Source organism: Podarcis liolepis (assembly GCF_965112155.1).
Source record: "Podarcis liolepis genome assembly, chromosome: 12".
NCBI classification, from domain to species: Eukaryota; Metazoa; Chordata; class Lepidosauria; order Squamata; family Lacertidae; genus Podarcis; species Podarcis liolepis.
In genome coordinates, this window is record NC_139563.1 from 10,526,421 (window position 1) to 10,544,644 (window position 18,224).

At 47.4% G+C, this 18,224-nt stretch overlaps 1 protein-coding gene across 2 annotated transcripts in view; it reads right to left on the reverse strand.

Moving 5' to 3' along the window:
* The window catches only part of ACVR2B (activin A receptor type 2B), a 125,706-nt gene that overhangs the window by 9,003 nt on the left and 98,479 nt on the right, over positions 1-18,224 (reverse strand). For both annotated transcript variants that reach the window (XM_083467053.1, XM_083467052.1), the window contains exons 4-7: positions 13,798-13,949; positions 12,413-12,556; positions 6,070-6,213; positions 4,011-4,159 (exon numbers count right to left, since the gene is read on the reverse strand). In XM_083467053.1, coding sequence (XP_083323179.1) covers positions 4,011-4,159; positions 6,070-6,213; positions 12,413-12,556; positions 13,798-13,949 — 589 coding nt within the window. The remainder of the gene's footprint in view (positions 1-4,010; positions 4,160-6,069; positions 6,214-12,412; positions 12,557-13,797; positions 13,950-18,224) is intronic.

Genomic DNA, 18,224 nt, shown 5'->3' on the forward strand with positions numbered 1-18,224 from the left:
CCAGGGCACAGAATGCCCTGCAGGGGAACGGCATCCTCTTGCGATTCTCTATTCTTCTGAGAGAAAGGTCTTCCTCACATCCTAAACATTGGAGGTATGATACAACTGGCACCACAGATTCCAGTGGCCCAGATGGAGGAAAAAGAGGTGGCTGAACTGCTGCTGAGCACTGAAATTGGCGAGCAATATTTTGACAGAATGTTATTTACTCTACTTGTAACAGGGGCAGCCAATGTGTTGTCTTCTGCATCAACAGTGTGGTCAAGAAAGATGGGTACAGTGGTACCTCGGGTTAAGTACTTAATTCGTTCCGGAGGTCCGTTCTTAACCTGTAACTGTTCTTAACCTGAAGCACCACTTTAGCTAATGGGGCCTCCTGCGGCTGCTGTGCCGCCAGAGCACGATTTCTGTTCTCAACCTGAAGCAAAGTTCTTAACCTGAAGCACTATTTCTGGGTTAGCGGAGTCTGTAACCTGAAGTGTATGTAACCCGAAGTACCACTGTATTGTGGTCTAACAACATCTGGAGGTTGTGTTTTTTATTATTATTATTATTATTATTATTATTATTATTATTATTATTATCACCATCACCATCACCATCACCATCACCATCACCATCACCACCATCACCATCCTCATCATCTCAGGGCTATTCACAACATAAAATGAATGGGCCTAATTTAGTCATGTGCATTCATTTCTACAGGTCTCCCCTGAGTGAAGCTTCAGCTGAATGTCTCCCCTATTTTAAGAAACTAAAACGGATGAAACTTCTGGAGCAAGGAGCCACTGACGACGACAATTGATGCTTATTTGTTTAGGATTAAACAAAACAACTTTTGTTTAATACTAGGACAAAACTCCCATGTAACCTTCATGAGGGGTGACCAGCACATTGCCATCTCAGAAATCCTCCAGCTTCTCTGGCCAGCTTTGATAAAGGAAAATGCAATGATCTCAGTGGCTGAACACATGGAGAACGGCTCCAGCTTTGATACCCAGCAAGCAGGACAGCGAAACCCTGGAGATGGACCAATGGCCTGGCTTTGTCTATGACAACTTCCTGTGTTCCTAGAGCTGCCCTTGAGGCATGTGAGCATCAACGCAATGTGTGAAAGGCTATGGACAAGGTAACGAGTTAATTGCACGGCAGAATAAGACACCTGGCCTAGCCAGATGGGTCTGCTACAATTTGTTCCGGGTAACCTGTCTCCAAAAGACATCATGTCCCAATGAACTTTTAAAGCGATTGCTAATTGCGAATGGAAACCGCTTGCTTTTGTTTAGGGGCAATAACAGAAAGTGGTGGTGGATTTGGGAGAACTTTAGCGGAAGGAAGGAAGAACGCCCCAGTATAGATTCAAAGAGGGGGCAGCTGCTTACGAAAACGGAAACCTCCTCCTGCACAGCAGGGGGTTGGACTAGATGACCCTGGGATTCCCATCCCCCCAACGCTACAATTCTATGAAATCAGATTCTGTTCTCTTGCTGGCAATTTAAGTGTGTGCAATAAAGTGCCGTCAGGGGGCAGTGCAGCACTTAGAAAGCCAGGACAATAGTTTCCAGACTTGTTCCCTTCAATCCTTTCTGCGTGGACATTATCCCTATGTATCTGCCATGCAAACACTGCCATGCTGCAGAGAATTCTAGGCATGCGTGCACCCCCAAATGTGCACACACAACGCCACCAACCATATCAACTGACAGGGCACCTTAGAGAGCCCCCCAACACCCCCTTTGCACAGGCAGGCTGTACAGAAGCCATCGTCCACAGAGCTCCTCTGGCATTGCAGGTACCCTAACAGAGGAACCTCTGAGAGGCTTCCACACAGTCTGAAAACCTCTGAGCTGAGGCCGTGCCAAACGGCGCTGGCGCTGATGTGGATTTTCAAAGGGGGAGCCGTGTCAAGGCTGCTGCAGTGGCCCTGACAGGAAGACTTTGAGGCTCTTGAATGTTATTGTGGCATAAGCTTCCGTGGTCCAGATTCTACACAATCTGCGGAGAACCCCTGGAGACTGAATGTGGGCCCTCCACGCCTCATTATCTGGCCCTCAAAACTCTCCCCCCAGGCCACCCTCCTTGCTGGCCCAATTTGGCACCCCAAGTATCTTTGTCTGGCTGGATAATGCCTCTGGGAGGAAGATAAGAGGGGGCATGTAGGAACTAGACCATTGACCAGAGCTAAAATTTGCATTTGCTGTTCTGCCTCCTTTTGCCTATAGCCCTGCCCAGGGTTGAGATGTGGCCCTTGGAAGCTTGCCCAGAAGGTAATTTGGCCCTTGGAGTGAAAAAGATCCCCCATCCCTGACCGTTAACAACTGATGGAAGTAGATTCTTGGGCGCAAAAGCTCTTATGCCTTAGCCCAACGACTGGACGGTCCCACATTGGCTACTCCTCAGTGGTGTGTGTGTCAGGAGTTCAGCCTACACTCGAGTAGGACCCTGGCAGAGACACATGCCCGACAGGCATGTTCTCTCCCTCCTGGGCGTTCGTTCGGAAGCTTCAAAAGCTTTCTTCAGCCCGAACATCACAGCGAGTGCCAACAGACACCGGCACACTTAGGGATCCGCAGAGTTTGCACAACATGCGTAACATACCTTAGCAACTCAGCATTTTGGCTAATCTACTTTATTTACATATAAACACACACGGAGCACTGTAACATGGCTCCCTCTCTCTCTAGCATGAGATAGCAAAGAGAAAAAGAACAAAGGACAATAGTCCCACTTCACGAAACACAATAACACAAACGTCCTGTTTCCGTCACTTCCCACTCTGTGGAGTCAAAACACATACCGTCATGTGAAAGACAACAATCCCATGACTGCAATCATGGAGCAGGAATTCTGTGTGTGTGTGTGTGTGACCATCTCTCTGCCTAACTCACCTCACAGGGCTGTTGTGAGGATAAGATGAGATACCTCCATTTTATCCTGAGCTCCTTGCAGGAAGGAGTTGAAACACAATCAGTGAGCAAACACACATTTTGAATCCTCGCTGCACACCCGTATCATTCCCCTCTCTCTTGTCCGCTATGCCTACGGCTTTCTTTCACTGAGCTTGGATAGCACACCTAGCTGGGTTTACACTTATGTAAGCAAAATGAGGCCGCCCTGGTCACACACCGAGAGTTGTGCCTCTTTTCTTTGTGCTGTAGGTCACAGGCCTTACTGGATAGAAGTGCTTCTCTCTATTTCTTCTTCCTTCGTGCCTCCCCAACACACACAACTCTCTCTCCCTCTCCTTCTCTGCTTCAGAACTAAGAGCGGCTCCTTCCCACACAAACAAGCTAATAGGACTTGAGCGAAACGTCTTCATTGACCTGACAATGTATTATGAGGGCACGCTCCTTATATAAAGCACCGCATAACACTGTCCTGGTGCCCGAGGTTAATAACGACAGCAACAAAAACAGGCTCCACGTTTTGCTAAGAGACAGAAACTTGTTCGAAGTAGGGGAAAGAACTTGAACCAGGGTCTTCATGAATCCAAAGACAACTCTCTATTCACCGGCACTACAATGACTCATTTATTCCCTCTGCGGCTTTAAATTGGCAGGCGGCGGGGAGGGCTGCGTTTGTTAGATAGCAACCCATTCTCTTCCCATTGCTCTCCCTCTCCCAGAACATCTTCCATCATTGCAGTTCATGAAACGGGCACAATGCTATACCTACCATTGCTTGGTCCCGAGGAGCATAACCTGGTAGGCAAATTTGTATAAATCAGTCTTTCCCAACCTGGTGCCCTCCAGCAAAAATAATAATAATGGGGTGTGTGTGTTAAAAATGGTACAGCCATGTTGGTTGGGACTGATGGGAGCTGTATTAAAAACTAGGAAGGGGGCATGAGATTGCGGAAGAAGGTTCCCCTTAAGACTGGTGTTCTACTGCAGGTGAGGTGGTTGTTGAACACAACTGAAACAGGGGACCTTCTGCATACAAAGTACACACCCTTGGATTTGTGGCACAATTGCCTATATTAAAAACAAAAACAAAACCCCACGTACCTGTGTGCTATAGCAGGTTTATGTCCTTCTCCTTTACACCAAGGGACATCTTCGTGCAGGTACGAGAGTCCGCGAGCCATGGTTTCTGCTATATGGCAGAGTTCGTTCCAGCTGACAATGTTCCCTTTCAGGTAGTCAGTCAAAGAGCCCTGGAAGAATCAGAACATGATGTGTAGCAAGGATTCCCTTCCCTATCCTCACCCTGGCTGCTCAAAAGACCCTTATTGCAGCTAGATATAGTTATGAGGGGCATTCAGTTCACAATAGTTATTTATTTAAACAATTTGCCATTATTCAGAGACAATGGAGTGTGCCTCCGGGGGTCTGGAGAATCACAGCGCCTGCTGTGGCTGCAGAAACCAGCAACTGCTACTTCCCATGTGTTGTTGTTGTTGTTTTGCTGTGTTAGCAGCATCAAAGTGACCTCTCTGGGGTGCAAGTCTGGGCAGGATGTATAGAGGTCCTGGGCCGCCCAGGTGACAAGACCTCCTACTTGGCCTCTTAAAAAATGTATAATATTGCTTAGCTACAATAGTCACTATAGTAGTTTGCAAGAATACAATACCAAACAAAAAGTCAAAACTATAAAATCAATCTTAAATGCCAGCTGGAATAAAAAATAGTCTTTAGTAGGTGCTGGAAATTCAGTAGGGAAGAGGGCTATCCGATGGCCGTGCATTCAAGCCATGGGGAGCCACTAACAATAACCCTTAACTTGGCCCAGTAACCTATGGGCAGCTCATGCAGACTTCTGGGCACTGGAGTTGTGTGCTGGCGATAGTCTGTCCCCATCAATGGTCTAGTCACAGCCGCTTTGCACCAACTGGAACCTCTGGGCTAGGCTCAGGGGGAGCTCCACAGAGGCTGCATTTCAATCACAGGCATAATCCTGACCAAGTAAAGTGCTTTAAGGCTGCAATCCAGTGTACATTTACCTGGGGGTTGTCCCACTGAACACAGTGGGAGTTACACCTGAGTAAAACCGGTATATGATAATGAGTTGCAAGTAGTGTTCCTTTCAACGGGAGAGCTAAAGATAGGCTTCAGTTTCCCCTCTGGAATAAAAGGGATTTAAAGCTGCTTAACTTTTGGCTGCATGGCACCAAATTGTCTGAAAAGCCCCTATTGATTTCCAGCTTCTGCGGAAAGAACTCGGCAAGTTTCTCGAACCTTAGGTCGCACCCTGAGCAGAAAAATCCTCTCTCTTTTTCTCTAAAAGCAGAGGTATGTTTTCATTTTGGACATAAGAAGCCCACAAAAAAAAAATACCCTCTGGGCTAAGCAGCCTTAACTGTGGCAAAATTGCACAACCTGATGACGTCTGTATAAGAACGGCAAGGGAGCCCCACTGTGGTTCCCACCTGCGATGTTGTGGCTGATGTGTACATACCACGTTCCACCCGTCCAGAGAAGCAGCCACACCCCTGGTCCCATAAACTCATTTTCAGTGCCACCTACCCTACCCTATAAAAAGCATTAATCAGAATGGGAGGGGGGGGGTGTTGCACGACCCACCAAGGAACATAGTAATGCAATGAAATTCAAAACAGTAACCCTCAGTTTCACATTTATTCAAAGTGCACTTAAAACTATTTAGTTTAATTAATTCTACAAAAGTGATGAACCTAAATCAGGTGACACCAGATTTTCAAAGTCTGATGGCCGTTTCCACCTCCAGCAGTCCCCATTCTGCCCCCTTGCTTCTTAATTCTCCTCTAGGTAATCCCGCCGTCTCTCAGGAGGTGGAAGCACTGATAAAGAGGGTCTTTGAATGAATTGGTGAATAAAGGAAGTAGGATCTGAAACTAAACTCCTTCCCCACTGTTTATCCCATCTCTTTCCCTTCTCTTAGTTTTGCCCTGCTTCTGGGAGGGTGAGTGGGCTTTTAAAACCTGCCTCATCTCTTGGCTTCCCCTACAAGGGGAAGAGGGGTGTGTGTGTGTGTGTGTGTGTGTGTGTGTGTGTGTGTGTTTGTGTGTGTGTAGAGTTGCTTCCCCTTCAGTTTGCTTCAGGTCTTCCTGCAGCTATCGAGATGACAACACAGTCACACATCTGTTACCTTGTCGTGGTAAGCTGTGATCAGCCACAGCTCTGCCTCCAAGTTTGTTCCTCGCTTCTCTGCCGCAATGAACTGCAAAAGGTTTTCGTGCTTCATGCCTGGGGTGTTGAAAATCTCCCTCTCGCTCTGCCAGGATTGTTTATCCTGTGGGTAGGGCAGGGGGAAAGAAAGATAAATGCTTGGAGAGGGGTGCCGTATGGAATGGGGAATCCTATAAAAATGGGCATTCGTGAAGCTACGTGGCTGCAAATGTTGTACAAAAATCCCACTCATCACAGAACTCTAGGAGCATTTGCACAAGGGCTCGTAAGAAGTGGCTTGTTCAGTGGTTGATTTCAACAGCAAAATATGATCCATACACCCCTCAGCCAAACATCTGATTGCACCCGTGCATATTCACCTATGAATATTGAAGTGTTTTGGACATGCTGCCAGTCTTTGTCAACAGCATTGGAGCCAAATGGAGAGTCTGACCTAGTATATGGCAGCTTAATGCTTTGCAATGGGAAGAGACTTACATTGCTTTCTTGCGGGTAGGATAATTTCCCCAGGAGAAGAATTTTAAAACTTGTTTGTTGCCACACTATTCCAATTCAGTCGCTTCTCCATGTCTCCATTTAAGCTTGATGGGCATAACTTTCTAGTGTCAACCTTAACTGATGCTTCCCCCTTTGGAGTTTTTTTGAACAATGCAACTAAAATTACATTGGTACAAAAAAACTAAGAGAGGGGAAACTGCACATGTGTTTGCACATAACACAAAGCCATGGTTTGTTTTACATGCAAATGAATAAGCTGTGACTCCAAAGCTTGTCTTATTTTCCAGCTGCTCTTAGAGCCTTCTGCCTCTGTGGCCTTGCAAGTATCTGGGATGGGGTGGCCAAAAGGTTGCTGAGTTCTGACCAAACCAGAGTTAAAAGTTAAACAAGCCATTCTTCATGAGCCAAGAACAAACCTTGACTTCAGATTGTGGTTTGTTGATAGAAAAGAAATCATGATTAGGCTGGAGGGGTCGGTTCAGATAGCCAAACAAACCTTGACTTTGGTTGAACACAGCACGACTTAGCTTTATGTGCAAACCATGATGCCATTGTACATCACCCAGAATACCTTCTTTGGCAAAACGCACACACAAGTTCTATTAAATAATGCAACTATTCCTACAAAACTCCAGCTGGAGAAATTTTGCAGTTTCACTTAACTAGGAAACATAGAGTTTTAAAATGAAAGTTCTGTTATCCAACATTTCCCACCTATCCGTTGTGTCAAAGAGAAAGGAAGAGAACCAAATAAAGCTTAGCTAAAGGTTTTCAAAAGCTACACAGAAAAGAACAAGAACTAGATAGACGTTAACCAGATTTAAACCTTTTGTGTGTAATCTTAACAGTTACAGCTTTCTAATCTGGATTAGGGCAGGATATCCAACTAGTTAGTCAGAGCTGGCTTGGAACAGATGACGTTAAAATCTTCTTTAAATCCACGATGGCAAACAAATTGTGGAGGATTAAAAAGAATAAGGGACAGTGTTTAAAGATTTCTCAGACTACAGCTAAACTACAGACTTAAGAACTGGTTCAACAATCATTCCCTCAGTCATGGGGATCCTTAGGAATTTTACTTTTGTGGGGAAAGAGAAGTAGGGTTCACTGGGAGAGAATCCTCAGCATCTTCATCCTGCTTTCAAAATTATTTGGGGAACATCTCAGGGGATTAAACTGGTGGAACAGAAAGTATGGATAGGCCTGCAGCCAACTTGTAGATATGCTTCTCTGTTCCATAATTCTAGACATGATAACTCCGAAAGCACAGCTGAAAATTGTGCACCAAGGCAACTTAAGCAGGCATCTAAAACCTGTATAAAGGTAAAGGGACCCCTGACCATTAAATCCAGTCGCGGACAACTCGGGTTGTGGCGCTCATCTCGCTTTACTGGCTGAGGGAGCCGGCGTTTGTCCGCAGACAGCTTCCGGGTCATGTGGCCAGCATGACTAAGCAGCTTCTGGCGAACCAGAGCAGCGCATGGAAACGCCGTTTACCTCCCCATCAAAATGGTACCTATTTATCTACTTGCACTTTGATGTGCTTTCGAACTGCTAGGTTGGCAGAAACTGGGAATGAGCAACGGGAGCTCATCCCGTTGCGGGGATTCAAACCGCCGACCTTCTGATCGGCAAGCCCTAGGCTCAGTGGTTTAGACCACAGAGCCACCCATAACCTGTATACAGACCCATAAATCCCCTTCCACACCTCTCTCCTCGTTAATACGGTTTTACTCCAATCAGTGATGGGCAAACAATGTATTGACTTCTTCGACATCACCAAATGGTGCACACAATCAAGTTCTGGATTAGGAATGCTTCCAGTGCTGCGTAAACAGAGTTCCACCTGTGCGAAAGGATTTTCTCTGATTCTTTCTGCCTGCCCCCACCAGATCCACTCTGGGCATTTCCCCAAACTTCTGGATCAGACTTTGAGGGGCGTGGGGTGGGGCTACAGGAGGAGGTTCTGTTGCACAATCAGAAGTGGGAAAACAAACTAACAAGCCACAGCTAACCAGTGTTTCCTGTGACATCCAACCTTGGAACTATGGTTAAGGGCTTCTAAGCAGGCCAGGATTTGTAAGATTACTCTAAACTGTCTCGTTCGGAAGCTGTGAATCGGAGTTTCCTGATTCACACATTGCCAAGCTAAGGCCGACTACAGTTTTCTGACTTATGGGGGAGGAGCAAAAGGGCCCCAACGTCTAAGCACCAAGTATTTTCTCTACAGTGCCAACGTGGCACACTGTTCCATCCTGTTTCCAGAACAGAAAAGAAGTGCGGACATTTCAGAGGAGTGCCCATTTAGAAAAAAACCAAAAAGAAACAACCAAGAAAACGTTGTTAATTATGCAGAAGGTAAGTGCTGTTCTTAGATAAATGAGTCACTGATTTTCTAGGTACAAACAGCAATTTAAAACAGGCTATTTGCTTTCAGCCCTGGGCCAAAGCTTTAATACACAAAGTGGGTGTGGGGGTGCTTGTGGGGGTGGAATGCCTAGAGGTCTCCCAAAGCTGTTTTTTTTTTTAAAAAAACAGAGCCATCTCTGCTAATCACAAAACACTTGATCAGCTCAGATTTATAATGGAACCACAGTGGAGATGATACGCCACTTTTGCAATTAACCATTGCGCAGATGGTTTTTTAAAAGGTAATGGCAAGCACAGGAGGTTCCCACTCACCCTGTGATCGCTCTTTGCATGGGTAGAAAATCCCCCTTTGGCATAAATGCAAGTAGCAAGCATTGGTGTGTGTGTGTGTGTTTCCTGCAAAGCTTCCATGGCACACCACCTCACCAGCCAGGGTCTCTATCTGAACTGGGGGAAGAGGGGAGGGCAGATGCTATTTACTTCTTAAAACCCCATTCACACAACTGCTTATTGAAAGCATGGAGCCTTGTCTAGTTTGGCTCTGCCACGAGATCCGTTCCGAGGTCTTTTGGGTGCTGCAGAGCAAGGTTCTTTCATATCACTAGCGAAACAGAAATATGTAATGTCTGAACTCAAGCGAAAGTGCCCTGCAGATGTCAATGTGTGGTTATCAGCCCAGCTCATAAACGGCAAGCCCTGCGGGAGGTGGAGGTTGCTAACGAGATAAATGAGGTGGGAGCCCTTGAACTTTTGTGTCCAGTGAGGGTGCCAAATGCCGCTCCCTTTCTCGCAGCAGATAGCCAACCTGAAGGCCCAAGAATTCAAGGAGTTCTACATTTGCTTATGGGGTAGACCTCCCAGCTCCAAGGGCACCCCATCTTCTATGCACCTTAGCCATTTTCTTACTGATTTAAATCTATGCAGCTCAAGGAGGATGGCATTTAATAGACACTGCATTACGTAGCAACAGAGAATCCTGAGTTTTACCCAAATCAGACCCGTATATACCGTATTTTTTGCTCTATAAGACGACGCACCTAGTTTTTGGAGGAGGAAAACAAGAAAAAAAATATTCTGAATCTCAGAAGCCAGAACAGCAAGAGGGATCGCTGCACAGTGAAAGCAGCAATCCCTCTTGCTGTTCTGGCTTCTGGGATAGCTGCGCAGCCTGCATTCACTCCATAAGACGCACACACATTTCCCCCTTACTTTTTAGGAGGGAAAAAGTGAGTCTTATAGAGCAAAAAATACGGTAATTAAAAATAAACTGGCAACTTGCTGCTGGCACCAGCCAGATTCCAATAGTTTCCACACCTACGTGCTGGTCAGTCTCCATATTTTCTCACAAAGTGTTCTGTGTGCAGCCTGCATGTAAGAGACCATGTAAGAGACCTGTGGTCTGGTCTCACTGACCAATCCACCCACATAACTTACCGTATTTTTCGCACTATAGGACGCACATTTTCTCTCCTAAAAAGCAAGGGAAAATGTGTGTGCGTCCTATGGAGCGAATGCAGGGGGGAGGCAGTCGGGAAAAGCCCCCAAGAGCCGCACACAAGCTCCGTGCACTCTTGCGGGCTTTTCCCCAGGAGGGAGAAATGACTGACTGGCCACAGCAGTTGCTTCTCCCACCTCCCAGAAAAGCCAGGAGAAGCCGCGATCTCTTTAAAGGGGTTGTACGGCTTCTGCGGGCTTTTGCGAGAGGTGAGGGAATCCCCCCACCTCCCAGGAAAGCCAGAAGAAGCCGTGCAGCCCTTTTAAAGTGTGCGCGGCTTCTGCCGGTTTTGCGAAAGGTGAGGGAATCCCCCCACCTCCCAGAAAAGCCAGGAAAGCCCTGTGCAGCGTCTCCCGGCAAGGAGAGGCTGCATGGGGCTATGGATTCTTTAGCCCCACGCAGCCTCTCCCGGGAGGGAGAGGATGCACGAGGCTAAAGGGGAAGCCAAAACAGCGAGCGGGATCCATCCCGCCCCCTGCCTTGGCTTGCTCCATAGCTGCGCGCAACCCCTCCGGCAGGGAGAGGTTGTGCGCAGCCTGTACACTGCTCTTTGGGGCTGGGGGGGAAATATTTTTTTCTTGATTTCCCCCCCTAAAAACTGGGTGCGCCCTGTGGTCCGGTGCGGCCTATGGTGCGAAAAATACGGTAGCAAAAAGAACACTAGATGTTGGGAAGGGGGGAGCATTCCCCACTGTAGTCCTTCGTTCAGGCGCTCCATGGTGTCTCCGCAGATTTGTGGTTGAAGACGGGAGACGACACACCCAATGCATTATATTCTTCCTATTGATTTTTAATTGCATCTTTTATTGCATCTTTCGTTTCTTGTATTGCATTTTACTACGCTGGAATTTGAATGGTACGAAACACAATACGTAAGAAATAAAAGAAGCAATAAAAATACAATTTAAAACCACACAGCATCTAGCTGCAATACAGGCGGAAAAACCACCAAATGGTTCACTAAGACCCTCCGTGATTTTCAAGCGGTCCAAAGGGCGAAAGTTCAGGAACCACTGACATTGTGGGGATTTCATATCCCAATATCTTTTTAATGTGACTTTTGATTCTCCACCAACCCACAGTGCTTTTATATTGTGTCTCTCCATTATAATTGCTCGTGGCAGCGTACAATGCAAAACAGTGGCGTAGCGTGGGTTGTCAGCACCCAGGGCAAGGCAAGTAATTTGCGCCCCCTAACCCGTGGGTTTGCGCCCCCTAACCCGTGGATTTGCGCCCCCTAACCCTAACCCCCAGATGTTGCGCCCGGTGCGGCCGGGCCCCCCTGCACCCCCCACGCTACGTCACTGATGCAAAATAAACCAAGAGTACATTGGGGACAACCATACCAGAGTGTTGTGCTGATAGCACCAAGGTTGCAAGTTTGATCTCTGTATGGGATAGCTGAATATTCCTGAAATTGCAGGGGGCCGGACTGGATGATCCTCAGGGTCCCTTCTAACTCCAATGAGCCTATGATCTATGGTCTGTGATCTATGGTCTACATCAAGAAACAAAGAAGCAGCAAACCAACCCAAAGGAGAAGGAATACGAGACTCGTAGAAAGTCTGGGCCTCCATATGGTGTTGGACTACAATTCCCATCATGCCCTGGCCATTGGGCCATGTGGCTGGAGCTGATGGGAATTGAATAAAAATAGCATCTGGGGAGCCACAGGTTTCCAGGCACTTGGCTTGAAGTTTGAAACAGCCCATACGGTCTCCAGGTGCGCCAGTATTTCTGATCCTACAAATGGCCGCTCAATTAAAAACGGGGCTCCGGTTAAAAATCAGTTACCAACAAGAGGCGGGCATTGCAGGGGGGTGACCCTCGTGGTCCCTTCCAACTCTACAATCCAATGATAATATATTTGGACTCCCTGCTCCAAGCAGCCATTGGGAAGCAAGTAATTCTGAATGGCAGGTACAGTCCTGGCACTCACCTGTATGGGGAAGATTTTGACTGCCACGTAGTCATTCATCAGCTGAGCTTTCCAGACGCAGCCAAAGCGGCCCCTAGCCTTGATCTCCAACAGCTGCAAGGGTTTAAGTCCAACCAACGGAGAAGGGGGTGGCAGACCCGGGTCCTGAAAACAAGATGTGGGAGATGATATAGATAGGCAAGTTGGAAGTTGGGGACATTTTTGCTTCAGGTATGACCAAATGTGGGTGTGAGCTCTATCGTGCCTTTTCCCTAACCCAATAATGCTAGAAAAATGCAACCTGTGCTGCTGTTAGAAGTAGTACGACTCATGCAACACGTTGGCGACTAATATACACACAATAATTATACATTCTTTATCCATCTTCTGAGAAAAATAAAAAACCTTGTGCAAAGCCACAGAAACTTGCAAACTACCCAGTCTAAGATGAACTTACAATGTCTGATTTCAATAGATTTTTCAAATGCTTAACTCAGTCTTTTGTTTTCTTTATCTTTTTAGGCAAGTTCATGAAGATACCAACAAAAGACAAGTTCGGTGTTGTTCACAATACCGAGAGATGCTTGTGAAGTTGTACTTGGACTGCCAGGTGCAAAACTCCTGTCTACAACTTCATTAACATCCATCTGCAACTTCACTACTGTCTCTTGGTATTGTGAAATACACCAAACTTACCTTTTGTTGGTATCTTCATCAACTTGCCTAAAAAAAATAAAAAGTAATATTCTGTATGAGATATTCAAAGTTGTTTTGTGGCGACTATGACACTTTTTCTTGGCCATACCTAGACCGCCCTGCCTTCCCCAATTACGTTTGAAACAGAGTACGGGGAGCCATTTTGTTTTGTGTGGTGTTTTTTTTAAAAAACAACAACACAGAACAAACTGGGTGGAAAGGTCCGTTTAATCTACCATCCAGCCAAATAGTAGCCAGTTAAGACACCTCTGGGAAGCTCACAAACGGTGCTCAAAGGGACAGTTTCTTTCTCTTGTTTCTCCCCAGCATCTGGTTCTCAGGAGGTAAACAGCCTGTATTTATGGGATTGCACTAAGTTAAAGGCGCTTTTGCGGAGTGCTTATTGCGCAGTCAAAACATTGATGCGCAAGCGGAAAGGCAAGTACATTACTAAAGGTACTTACGCAACAGGTTGCACAACAGCAACCAGCTGTTGCACGAGGGGAAAAGAAAACCACATGGCTGAAGACTGTCGCGCCACGGATTCCACAGCAAGAACTGGCTATTGCGCAAGGAGAATCAGCAGCTTCTCCCCTGTTTATCTGCCCAGCTCTCCCTTTCTAAATCCCGTTTGCAGAAGCGGTTTCTGCAAATGCTTAGCCGCCTGAAACCACCCTTAGTTTCCCAGGTGCCCCTTGCTTCTCGCCTACCTCACTGATGTCGACGTGCCCGTAGGGGGGCTTGCGGTGACGGTACATCCAGAAGGCAAGGAGAATGGCGATGGAGAGGGCAATGATGGGAAGCAGAGAGTAAACCAGAATGTTGAGCAGCGAGAGGCTTGGCGGCGGAGGCTCATAGACCACTGCAGGAAGAGGAGGGAAGGAACAGTAAGGATCCCAGGCAGGGTAAGAATTGTCTTGCCGCTTAAGACGAAATGACCGTTCGCTCCAGCATCCCAAGGCAGAATTCCATCACCCTGGTTGGATTTTGGTTCTTAATTTATTTTAATTTGTTTATTGCGTTAATACCCCCAAAAGGTTGGCTAGGCTGAGAGACAGTTGGCTGCCTCCACGGTCACATATGGCTGAGTGGGGATTTGAGTTTATACAGAATATAATAGGCTATTAATATCTGCATGCATTAATAGGATAATAACACTATATCAATTTATATAAGACTGTATAGGAGTTTATTACACTGCATTTTTGTTAATGCACCTCTTTGATCTGTTTTCCCTCACACACCCACACCCTGTTCTGCCCGCACAGGGGTCAGTTATTTAGTGATAGCAAATCTGCGTATTAGTAATAGGTTGAAGGAATAACAATGCTGCCCCTTTAAGAAAAGATAGTGCCTTTTCCCCCTTTTGAGACCCCAAGGCAGGTTGGGAAATGTAGGCACACCAATAGTCTACTTTCTATTGGCTCTGCCAGAGAGCAGGAAAATACCTCCCTCCTATTGGCTCTGGCCAGAGCGGGAAGAAGCCTCCCTTTCTCCTTTGTAATCTAGTGACAGCCTAGTTATGGCAAAGTCCAACAAGAAGGGCAAACTCACTTTGTCCTTACAGAGCTCCACAGAAAACTTTATTCAGAGCCATAGCACAGCCTATTGGAATGCAAGCAATATTTCTACATGTGCCTCAATTATCTTCAATAAATCTATGTATGAGAGCTTTGTGGAGTTTTGTTAATACTATCCACAAAGAGAGAGAAATCTCCAGACAGAACAGTAAGGACGAATGAATGATGCGCTCTCTTTCTCCCTAACAAGAATTTGCAACTGAAAGTGGTTTACAAATCAGCCTTCCCTTTGTGCATGTGAAACCAGCCCTGTTGGTCTCCCAGAGCAGTTTACAAATGCAAACAAGGTTCTCCAAGTATCAGCCTGCAAGTTGACTAGCCCTGGATTCTCCCTGCCTATGCTCTGCATTGAAGAAAAGTGCACCCTGCTTTTCCTAGCAACTCTGCAAACTTATGCAACTCAGTAACTCTCCTCACCCAGCAAGCCTTCTCCACTGCAATTCCATTGAAGTGCTAATTCTCCACTGCAAAGCCCACATACCTTCTCAAACAGCTAAACTGAAAGATTACAGGAATAAAACCCTCCAGAGAAAGCCACACCTCATCTAATGTTGAGATATGGTACCGCAGCCTGCCAATTTTAAGTGTATTTGAACCAGATTCTTAAAGAAAACGGGAGACCATTCTGAAAACACAACCAAACAGGGGAAGAGACAGGAAGTAGCTTCTGATACAACTAATTGGTGACACAGGGTCTTCAGGTCAAAACAGACTTAGGAAGCTGACCCCCCAAATGAGAGCTACCTTAGAGGAACAGAAGGCAAATCAGCTAAGGCGGCTTGACAGAGGCTGCAGAAAGACATTCTGGAGACTGATGGTGCAACACTCCTGGAGAATATGCCTCACCAGAGGACCCGCTTGGCCAAACGCCTGGTGCAATGGGCATCTTACACAGATTGCCCCTCCGCCATTTTTGCGCAACTACAGCCCAGTGATACCTGCGATGAGTGGCTGCATTTCAAGCAGGTTAACGGCCAGAAGGACTCCACTTTCCATGAGGCCATGAACACTTTGGAGAAGCGCATAAAGCAGTGGTGTCCAGACTTTTTTCAAAGAGGGCCAGATTTGATGAAGTGAAGGGCCATGAGGGCTGACCAAAGGACCGACCAAAGTTGTTGAGCTTTTTTCCAGGCCTGAAGTTGTTGAGCTTTTAGGGTTGAAGTTGTGGGTTTTTTTAGGATTTTACCTCAGGAAATAAACTGCCACAGGGCCAGATTAGGCCCCCGAAACAGACTTTGGACATGCCTGGCATAATGGAACAAGAAGCACTGCTTCTCACAGAGGCTGACAAGACAGCTGATGAACCAAAGCCGCATTCTCAAGGCAGTGGCCCAGGCTTCTCTACTGTTAAGGTCTTACTCCAGCTCCATCTCAAGTTTGTCAGTAGTCACTTCAGGACGCCACTCCTCACAGCACAAACACTCTCCTTGTTCTTGCCGCTCCTCGCTGACAGGGAGCTCTCACTCCCACTCTTACGCCAACAGATCGTCTTATCCATCCAGAGCATCACGTATGGCAGATGAAGTAACCCTCACAAAGGAGGAGGCAGCAGCTGCGGGAAAGCGCGTCGAGTTTGCCAAGAAGGAAGAAGTCTTGAGGAGAGAAGCTGCGGTGCAGGAAGCTAAGCTTCGTACCTTGAAACAAGAGGCAGCAGCTGCACAGGTTGTCGCTCTCCATCACCCTCATCTTAGATCGATCACCAATCAGATTCCCACTCTGGATCCCGAGGCGCCGATTCTGCTGCTACTAGGAGTAAACTGCTCTGAGTTGCTTTTGTGCAGTGAACCACCTTTCACCAATGTGGGCCTCAACGTCTTCGGACCTTGGAGCGTGGTTACACACAAGACAACGGGAGGTCAAGCTAACAGTAAGCGTTGGGCAGTTCTCTTGACGTGTTTGAGTATCCATGCTGCCCAAATCAAGGTCCTTGAGTTCATGGGACACTTCCAGCCTCATCAATGCCCTGAGAAGATTCGTGGCCATATGTGGGCCTATCAGACTCCTCAGGTCTGATTGTGGCACAAATTCCGTAGGTGATTTCTGCATGAAACCCTCAACATGCAAATATGTTGCATCGCCCCTTCCAGTCACTACACACCATTACCTCAAGTTAAAGGTAAAGGGACCCCTGACCATTAAGTCCAGTCGCGGACGACTCTGGGGTTGTGGCGCTCATCTCACTTTATTGGCCAAGGGAGCCAGCGTACAGCTTCCGGGTCATGTGGCCAACATGACTAAGCCACTTCTGGTGAACCAGAGCAGTGCACGGAAACGTCGTTTACCTTCCCACCAGAGTGGTACCTATTTATCTACTTGCACTTTGATGTGCTTTCGAACTGCTAGGTTGGCAGGAGAAGGGACTGAGCAACGGGAGCTCATCCCGTCGCGGGGATTCGAACCGCCGACCTTCTGATCGGCAAGCCCTAGGCTCTGTGGCTTAACCCACAGCACCACCCGCGTCCCATACCTCAAGTTAGAGAAGATAAAAAGAGTCCTGCCATATCAGGCCAATGGGCCATCCTAGGTGGCACGTCCTGCTTTGCCACCTGAGGAGAAAGGAGCAGCCTCACTTTCTCCTGCCCTGTCCCTCCCACCATACCTGCTCCCACCGGCCCTGCTTGTCTGCCCACACTCCTGCAATTTCGGGAGAGACTGTGCCCGATCTGAGCAATTCCGGGTGTGATTTTAGCCGGTGCTGGTGGCACTTCTACGCTGGCAGCAGGGCGGCCACGGGGCAGCCACCCTAGGGGCTTTGCTGCCTGAGGCATCCTCCTCAGTCTGCTTAATGGCAGAGCCAGCTGCGCCCGGCATCCTGTCCTCTGTGGCCAAGCAGATGCCTCTGGGAAGCCCACCAGCAGAACCTGAGCACAACAGCTCTCTCCCTGCCTGTGATCCCCATCAACTATCACCTAGGGCCATGCTGTCTCCAACAGTGGAGGCAGAATGCAGCCATCATGACTAAGCTTTCAGTCGGGAATAGCTTCCAAGGAACCACCTGACTAGGTTCAAGGTGCTGATACCAGTGTACAAAGAAGCATTATACTGCCTGGGACCAGGATACTCAAAAGATGGTCTTGCCCTTCATATTGATCACTATACTCTGTAGGGGAGGACCTCCTTGTAGAGACCATCTCATCAGGACTCCTCTTCGGTGAGGGCGCTGTCGGAAATCAAGCCTTTATCAGGAGAAACTGGCAACTCTCCCAGGCACCCGGCTTGGTCTCATGTTGACCTCCCTGTCTGCTTTCCCGGCAAGACCCAGGCAGAGGTCGCGATAGGTGATCCTTCTCAGCGTGAGAAGAACACACCACTCTTTCCTGCCCCCGCCCCAGGCAGGGGAAAGAGATAGACAGAAACTTATTTACATGCCTTTATTTCTGTCTTTGCAGCGTTACAGAAAACATGACTGCTCTCTTCAAACTCCAACAGCCGAGAGAGTAACTCCTCCTGTACTTCCTGTACAGCTCATATTACACTCTGAGCTAATTCCGGTGCCCTCTGCACTGTGAATTGACTGTCCCTCTGTTTCCCATGGAACAGTCCCAACATTCCCATTA